This window comes from Polypterus senegalus, chromosome 6, assembly GCF_016835505.1.
Source record: "Polypterus senegalus isolate Bchr_013 chromosome 6, ASM1683550v1, whole genome shotgun sequence".
Lineage (NCBI taxonomy): Eukaryota > Metazoa > Chordata > Cladistia > Polypteriformes > Polypteridae > Polypterus > Polypterus senegalus.
In genome coordinates, this window is record NC_053159.1 from 10,128,970 (window position 1) to 10,138,622 (window position 9,653).

Here is a 9,653-nt window from a genome sequence, read left to right on the forward strand (position 1 = left end):
AACAACCTACGTTTAGGGTTAGCAAACAGTGCAAAAAAAAAAAATAAATAAATGTCAGAATATTACAAATGGGCCTTCTCTTCAGGGAACAACTAATAGGTTACAACCTGCAGATGTCCTGCAGCCATTCAAGTCTAAGAAGCCTTGTAAGTTGAAGCAAACCATTTGCAGAGGTGTCCCAACTTCTGTTGATGACTTCAAAAAATCCTCTGTGTGTCTTATAGCAGAGTTGGAGCAGATTGTGTTACTACACCCTCTGAATTACGACTTGGACAATACTAAAGAGGTAACGGCAAGAAAACGGCACTAACAAATGAAATGAGGCCGAGCGTTATTACCCTTAGAAGTGTAAGCCTTTTAATTTAAAAAATCATGTCCTACACAATCCAAAGGCAACTGGACACTGGAAGAAGCTCTGATAGGACGAGATCTGGCAGAGCCAAAGTCACCAGCCAATCAGAAGACGAGTTTCTGAGGGGTCACCAGCTTGTGTGGTCACAGACGCCTCACAGCACTACAGCTTAACAGTGCAGAGCGACAAAAGCAACTGTCAGTTTGGACTGTGAAGAGGAGACTTTGTGCTGTGGGTCAGACAGGGCGACTGGCAGGAAGAAAGCCATTCATTAAAGGACATAATAGGGTCTTGAAATACCAGCTGTGGACTAATGCAGGCTTATAGACCCATGAATCCAAATTTGAAATCTTCGACTCACCACTGATGCAGGGTGTTTGTGCGCCGTCGAGTTGGTGTCAGGATGGCATCTCAGTATGTCATACCAACTGTCAAACCTGGAGAGGAGGACATGTGATGGTCTCGGGTTGTTTTCCTGGAGGCAGAGTTGGTGACTGGCCCTCTGAATTAAAAGGGTTACCACCATATTTTGAAGGAGCCTTACAGCTGAACAGTGCAGGTCGACAAAAGCGAGTGTCAGTTTGGACTGTGAAGAGGAGACTTTGTGCTGTGGGTCTGACAGGGTGACTGGCAGGAGGTAAGCCATTCATTAAAGGACAAAGTAGGGCCTGGAAATACCAGCTGTGGACCACTGCAGACTGGGAGAAAGTCTTATGTAGCAATGAGTCAAAATTTAAAATCTTTGGTTCATCACGCAGGGTGTTTGTATGCCATTGAGTTGGTGACAGGATGGTTCCTCAGTGTGTGACACCAACTGTCAAACAGGAGGAGGACGTGTGATGGTCTCGGATTCTTTAACTGGAGGCAGAGTTGGTGACTGGTATTCTGAATCAAAAGGGTTACCACAGTGTAGCTGGCTGTTATATCAACAAAAGGTGCCGGATACTTTGATGAATCAAGAATTTGAATAAGACTTTGTTCACATAATGATTCCTTGACTTATTTTTCCATTATTTATTTGTTCTATGCCTTGATTTCACAAAACATTAAGACGTTAAACTGAATTTCCATAAAAACTGAGGTGTTCTAAAACTTTTGACCGGTAGTGTATGATTGATAGATAGATAGACAGACAGGTTCATGTGGAAGGCTCTGTTTATTAGCGCTAGTACTGCTTATTTGTCCACAGGCACATTCTCATATTTTCTGTATTGCACAGCTGAATTAACAATCACATTTTTTTTGGAATGTGGGCAGAAAATGTAGCATTTGGAGGAAGCACAGACACGAGGAGAACAAGGTGGCTTCACCTAGGAGGTGCCCAGAGCACTGTGCCACCATGCTGCCTCCGCTAGATTAAGAGTGGGAATTTGAAGTTTTGGTTATTGGGTTCCTTTCCATTAATTTGTTCATGCCTCACTCTTGATGCTGCTTCATTTAACGGTGGGTTTATGAATGATTGGTAACAAACTCCTAAAACTCTTTGTCACTTTGTATATTTTGAAATACTTATGTGAGTTTCTTCGGTGTATTGTATGTGTTAACAGCATCTTCTTCTATTTATTTGTCTCCTCAGAACATTGTCGCAGTTGGAGCTGGATTCTGTGATGGCCTTGGATTTGGGGACAACACCAAGGCGGCTGTGATTCGCCTGGGACTGATGGAAATGGTGGCCTTTGCCAAGGTGTTTTGTAAAGGGACGGTGAGCTCGACCACATTCCTGGAGAGCTGTGGCGTGGCTGACCTCATCACCACGTGCTACGGAGGACGGAACCGGAAGGTGGCAGAGGCCTTTGTGAAATCGCAGAAGGTAAGTTCTGCCAGAAACCTTAGTATGAAATGCTTCTTGAAAACAAGTCGTCTCCCGAGGTCACTATATAAATAGACAGATGTGAAAGACAATATATAATATATAGAACTTTATGTCTCCCCAGTGGAAATTTGGCTTATTACAAAAGCCTGATAGATAGGTAAATAGACATGAAAAGTACTATATAAGATAGATAGGTAGACATGAAAGGCACAATATACTGTAAGATAGACAGACATGAAAGGCACTATACACAGTGCATCCAGGCCCGCACCTAGGGGGAGGACAACCATGAAACTTGTCAGGGGCCTGCCCTTTTTCGAAAATAAGTGGCGTTTTAAAATATACACACGTATTTGAAACACAAAAGGGGCCCAGACTCTATCAGCTGCCTGGGGCCCAGAATTTCCTAAGTGTGGGCCTGGTGCATCCGGAAAGTATTCACAGCGCATCACTTTTTCCACATTTTGTTATGTTACAGCTTTATTCCAAAATGGATTCAATTCATTTTTCCTCAGAATTCTACACACAACACCCCATAATGACAACGTGAAAAAAGTTTACTTGAGATTTTTGCAGATTTATTAAAGATAAAAATACTGAGAAAGCACATGTACATAAGTATTCACAGCCTTTGCCATGAAGCTCCAAATTGAGCTCGGGTGCATCCTGTTTCCCCCTGATCATCCTTGAGATGTTTCTGCAGCTTCATTGGAGTCCACCTGTGGTAAATTCAGTTGATTGGACTTGATTTGGAAAGGCACACACCTGTCTATAGAAGGTCCCACAGTTGACAGTTCATGTCAGAGCACAAACCAAGCATGAAGTCAAAGGAATTGTCTGTAGACCTCCGAGACAGGATTGTCTCGAGGCACAAATCTGGGGAAGGTTACAGAAAAATTTCTGCTGCTTTGAAGGTCCCAATGAGCACAGTGGCCTCCATCATCCATAAGTGGAAGAAGTTCAAAACCACCAGGACTCTTCCTAGAGCTGGCCGGCCATCTAAACTGAGCGATCGGGGGAGAAGGGCCTTAGTCAGGGAGGTGACCAAGAACCCGATGGTCACTTTGTCAGAGCATTCAGAGGTCCTCTGTGGAGAGAGGAGAACCTTCCAGAAGGACAACCATGTCTGCAGCAATCCACCAATCAGGCCTGTATGGTAGAGTGGCCAGACGGAAGCCACTCCATAGTAAAAGGCGCATGGCAGCCCACCTGGAGTTTGCCAAAAGGCACCTGAAGGACTCTCAGACCATGAGAAACAAAATTCTCTGGTCTGATGAGACAAAGATTGAACTCTTTGGTGTGAATGCCAGGTGTCACGTTTGGAGGAAACCAGGCACCGCTCATCACCAGGCCAATACCATCCCTACAGTGAAGCCTGGTGGTGGCAGCATCATGCTGTGGGGGGCAGGAACTGGGAGACTAGTCAGGATAAAGGAAAAGATGACTGCAGCAATGTACAGAGACATCCTGGATGAAAACCTGCTCCAGAGCGCTCTTGACATCAGACTGGGGCGACGGTTCATCTTTCAGCAGGACAACGACCCTAAGCACACAGCCAAGATATCAAAGGAGTGGCTTCAGGACAACTCTGTGAATGTCCTTGAGTGGCCCAGCCAGAGCCCAGACTTGAATCTGATTGAACATCTCTGGAGAGATATCCAACCTGATGGAGCTTGAGAGGTGCTGCAAAGAGGAATGGGTGAAACAGGCCAAGGATAGGTGTGCCAAGCTTGTGGCATCATATTCAAAAAGACTTGAGGCTGTAATTGCTTCCAAAGGTGCATCGACAAAGTATTGAGCAAAGGCTGTGAATACTTATGTACATGAGATTTCTCAGTGTTTTTATTTTTAACAAATTTGCAAAAACCTCAAGTAAACTTTTTTCATGTTGTCATTATGGGGTGTTGTGTGTAGAATTCTGAGGAAAAAATGAATTTAATCCATTTTGGAATAAGGCTGTAACAGAACAAAATGTGGAAAAAGTGATGCGCTGTGAATACTTTCTGGATGCACTGCAAGATAGATAGATAGACATGAAAGGCACTATATAAGATAGGTAGATAGACATGAAAGGCACTATATAAGATAGATAGGTAGACATGGTTGGCACTATATAAGATAGATAGGTAGATAGACATGAAAGGCACTATATAAGATAGGTAGGTAGACATGAAAGGCACTATATAAGATAGGTAGGTAGACATGATTGGCACTATATAAGATAGATAGGTAGATAGACATGATTGGCACTATATAAGATAGATAGGTAGACATGATTGACACTATATAAGATAGATAGGTAGATAGACATGAAAGGCACTATATAAGATAGATAGGTAGATAGACATGAAAGGCACTATATAAGATAGGTAGATAGATATACAGCCGCACACACCCACCCACACACTATGGTATCTGATACGGATGTGATCATCACTGGAGAACCACAAGGCACAGTCCTGTCTCCTTTTCTCTTCACCCTGCACACCTCCGTCTATAAATAGAACAGCAGGTCAGGTCAGGTCACTTGCAGGCATTCTCAGCTGATTCTGCACTTAAGGGGTGTATTGATAAGGGGGACGAGACACAAGAGAAGAGTCAGGGGGAGAACTTTGTTTCTTGTTGCAAAGAGAATTGTCTGCAACTAAACCTCAGCAAAACCAAGAAAATGATGATTGACTTTCACCGCACCAAACAGCCTCTGTGTCCGGTCGCTATGCAGGGAGAGGATGTGGAGGGGGTCCACATTAGAGGCAGGTTGGACTGATCTTGTAACACAGAGGAGTTATAGAAGATGGGACAGAGCAGGGTCTCCTTCCTTAGGAGACTGTGTTCCTTTCATGTGGTTAAGTGACATCCGTCACATCTTCTATAACTCTGTAATAGCCAGTGCAAGTTTCTGCAGTGTAGTGTGGTGTGCTGGGCTGGTCAGATCACTTCTAGAGAGGCCCACCAAATCAACAAGCTAATTAAAAAGGCAGGCTCAGTTATAGGTTTCACTCTGGACCCCCTGGAGGTCGTAGCAAAGCAGAGATTGAAGACAAAACTAAGTGTCATTATGAACAACGCTGCACATCCTGTCTGTGACACACCAACACGGAGGACTTTCAGCCAACAAATCATTTGGCAGAAGTGTGTCAAGAAACACTATGGGGGGCTCCTTTATACCAGCAGTAAGTCTTGTATAGCACCTCACTGGGACTGGGACTGCCAAGTCGGACGTTTCCTTTCTTTTTAATTTTCCTGCTTTATAGTCATTCTGGCGTAAGTGTATATTTATTTATTTACTTTCTTACCTGTCTATTTACGTATTTGTTTAATTAAAGAGCTTCTGGGGACAAATAAAGTTTCATCTGTGGTCTGAACACACACCAGAAAAACTAAAAAGAAAGAAAGAAAACTTCAGACTCCGCAGTCACAGTGAGGCATTAGGTAGGGATGGTAATGTTAGTATAAAGAATGTGACCCTCCACCATAAGTATTTTTATTTTGCATTAACTTGTCCACTATTGGCATTTTATTAGTTTTTTAATTGTTGATCCAATTAAGATAAATGGCCTGTTGGCGCCCCTGATTTACAGCCGTTTTTGTGAGCTCTCTGTTCAAAAATGTTATGTCATGAAGAGTCCGCTGTCTAAATTGCCATGCAATATCAACAGAATTCCAAATTTAAATTATAATTATTATTATTTTCATATCTACAGTCTATTGAAGAGCTGGAGAAAGAAATGTTGAATGGACAAAAACTGCAAGGTCCTCAGACATCGGCCGAAGTTCATAAGATCTTAAAACAGAGAAATATGAGCGACAAGTAAGTATCCTGACTTTGTGACCAGTAAGGCCCTGTCCACACGGTTTACCGAAATTTCGTCCCCCACATTTCACCCCAGCATATTTCGCCCCCACTACATTTCGCCTCCATGATATTTCTCCCCCACCCTGGTAACTTCTAATACCCACACACCCAGACGTTTTTTAGTGTGGGAAGTTTCTAGAATAAAATAAAGTGGATAATCGTTCTTGGCGTTCAAAACTGACTTTCCTAATTTTTGTAGCTAAATGATAAACAAGTTAGCAATAGTGCATCACTTTAATGGAACGCTCTGTAAGCATGTATGCATTTTTTATTTCGATTAAACGAATCCAAACGATGTGACAGTGGAACACGTTGACCTGTGAGTCGCAGAAGAACACTACCTGAGGGAACTTTTTTTTATTTTCAGTGTTGGGTAAGGTTCCATCCATCCATCCATTTTCTAACCCGCTGAATCCGAATAGGGTCACGGGGGTCTGCTGGAGCCAATCCCAGCCAACACAGGGCACAAGGCAGGAACCAATCCTGGGCAGGGTGCCAACCCACCGCAGGACACACACAAACACACCAAGCACACTCTAGGGCCAATGTAGAATCGCCAATCCACCTAACCTGCATGTCTTTGGACTGTGGGAGGAAACCCACGCAGACACGGGGAGAACATGCAAACTCCATGCAGGGAGGACCTGGGAAGTGAACCCGGGTCTCCTAACTGCGAGGCAGCAGCGCTACCACTGCGCCACCGTGCTGCCCCCGTTTAAAAATGTAACACTTAATTTTTCATTTATTTATTTTTTACATCTTCTTGCCTCCTTCAATCTCTCATCAGTTTCTCAGATGCATCGAATTCTGTTGCAGCAGCCCAGTTACCGATTTCTTTCATAACTTCAATGACTTTTAAATTTAAAACCAGCTTCACGTTTTCTTCTGATCGAACGCTCCATCGCAGGTGAGGGATGCTTTTACGATAAAGGTGCATGCTACAAAAAACACAAAACAGTGCAAACGTCGCTTCAGAAATAGATCGGGTATCACCGTGTGGTCACGTTGGCACAATACATAGAAAGAAAAGGCCGTGTGCGCCGTGGTGACTCTCTCAGGTGGGCGTTAGCATATCATAATCTCTTGGACCAATGGCGTGAGTTTTCCACATTCAAGTTATACACATTATAAAATACCGGAAATTATACGGTAAAATCAAGCCCCGACTTATCCGCATGAGGACTTAAACGCGAGTATATACGGTACGTATATATGGACCACCAGGGCTCATACAGCCACCCTGACCCCGACACAGACAGGCAGGATCACCAATTGTCACACAGCACACCTTTATGTATAGGTGGGGAAGTGCTTTCTTCGCTCCCCATAAGAGCACAATGTCCACAAGACCAAGTCCAGTCCAGTCATGTCCTCTCCTCTCGAGTGAGGCGGCTCCTTTTATGAAGCTCCTGGGAATGCTGCAGGCGGCTCATTGGTATTACTTGGAATCCCTCCCAGGTGTGGTGGAAGTCCATTGTCGGGCTCTGCAGCTCCCCCTGGTGGCCTCCAACAGGACTGTACCAAACTCCAAGTCCCAGCATGCCCTGCGGGAATCCGTGGTGCCACAGCCACCTAGAAGGGCAGCCCTCTAGTGTCCCAGGGGAGGTAGTGCCATGCTATTGCTCTCCCCACTTTATTTATTTAAAGATCTTCTGTAAAAAGCCAAATTTCCCCCTGGGCTCAAACAAAATTTTATATATCTACATATCTTGATATTGCATAGACCCGGGAATCAGTGGCGAGACCAACATTTCTGGGGCTCCGAACCCTCAACTGTTATGGGAGCCCTTTTACAACAAGCAAGCGAGGTCTGGGTAACCTCTGTTATCTTCTTCAGTGGGTTTCCACGACAGATTATTAACCAGAAATGAACCACAACATCTCAAGATTTTGATTTAAATGGCTCTGTGGAATGACACTAGATTTTTGATATTCTTTAAAAACCGCTTCTCATAGAGTAGACACCCAAAATTATGAAGCAATGTGGACTAAATCCCTCCAGGATTAGGAAGCCCTGAAGCCTCATTTGTGTTATAGCAGATCTGACCCCGAAACTGGCCTGCAATTTAATATTTGTGGAAGAAACTGAAGATGGTGGTTCAGCAGTCACCACGCAGGGGGCACTGCACTAAGAAGATCTTGGGTTTGTGCCCCGAGTCCTCCCTGTATGAAAACGCGCTATAGATGTGAAGAATTAATAATGATTTTAATTAAGTGGGTCACCAGAATGTTCAAGATTTAAGGGAAAGGAAAAAAAAATTTACTGCGGTGGGTTGGCACCCTGCCCGGGATTGGTTCCTGCCTTGTGCCCTGTGTTGGCTCCAGCAGACCCCCGTGACCCTGTGTTCGGATTCAGCGGGTTGGAAAATGGATGGATGGATGAAAAAAAATGTAGTAAATCACATTTATCGGTATATCTAAGTCACATCTCAGTTCAGCCTCCAGTGTCGTTTTACAAAGCTGATCTAATGAAAGCAGGCCATTATAGGTGGCCATTAGAATGGCCAGCACGTGTACAAATACTGTTAGACTTTCTCAAATTCTGAACCATCACTAATACAATTTTGTTTCTTCTCTTGATCAGGTTTCCACTCTTTACAGCGGTGTACCAGATTTGTTTTGAGGGGAGACCCGTGAAAGAGTTCATCACATGTCTGCAAAATCACCCTGAGCACATGTGACCTGATGCGGACATGTGACCCGATGAGGACATGTGACCTGATGAGGACATGTGACCCGATGAGGACATGTGACCCGATGACCACACCACACGGTTTCCTCACAAACCACAGCTTATTTTTTTAAAGGCAACTGAAATTCATGCCGGCGGTAATGGAGTTTGTGTTCAGCTATGATTCCTGTAACTTGCGAATGACTTGGTGGTTAACTGTTTAAATCACTGGGAAACATTTCTTGCTTTTCTGAAAACGCACAATAAAAATTTTTTTTTTTACTTTTTTGTCATATTTTGCTTCATTAACAGCTTTTCTACGGTAAACAAGCTGCTCTGTGCTAGCTCACTATATCTGTAGTAACTGTTTAGTTGTTATACACATAATAAATAGATAGATAGATACTTTATTAATCCCAAGGGGAAATTCACATAATCCAGCAGCAGTATACTGATACAAAGAAACAATATTAAATTAAATAGTAATAAAAATGAAAAGAATTAAAATAAAATTAATCTTCGCATTTACTCCCCCGGGTGGAATTGAAGAGTCGCATAGTGTGGGGTCTCCTCAGTCTGTCAGTGGAGCAGGACAGTGACAAAAGTCTGTCACTGAAGCTACTCCTCTGCCTGGAGATGACACTGTTAGGTGGATGCAGTGGACTCTTCATGATTGACAGGAGTTTGCTTAGTGCCCGTCGCTCTGCCACAGATGTTAAACTGTCCAACTTTAATCCTACAATGGAGCCTGCCTTCTTAACAAGTTTGTCCAGGCGTGAGGCGCCTTTCATCTTTATGCTGCCACCCCAGCACACCACCGCGTAGAAGAGGGCACTCGCCACAACCGTCTGGTAGAACATCTGCAGCATCTTACTGCAGATGTTGAAGGATGCCAACCTTCTCAGAAAGTATAGTCTGCTCTGACCTTTCTTACATAGAGCATCAGTATTGGCAGTCCAGT

General features: G+C 43.8%; 1 protein-coding gene across 1 annotated transcript in view; it reads left to right on the plus strand.

The window, feature by feature from the left end:
• Window positions 1–8,974, plus strand: part of LOC120530783 (glycerol-3-phosphate dehydrogenase 1-like protein) — a 28,354-nt gene extending 19,380 nt beyond the window's left edge. The window contains exons 6-8 of the mRNA XM_039755380.1: window positions 1,929–2,162; window positions 5,870–5,976; window positions 8,606–8,974. Of these exons, the coding sequence (XP_039611314.1) occupies window positions 1,929–2,162; window positions 5,870–5,976; window positions 8,606–8,702 (438 nt within the window). The 3' untranslated portion in view covers window positions 8,703–8,974. The remainder of the gene's footprint in view (window positions 1–1,928; window positions 2,163–5,869; window positions 5,977–8,605) is intronic.
• Window positions 8,975–9,653: the final 679 nt, after the last annotated feature.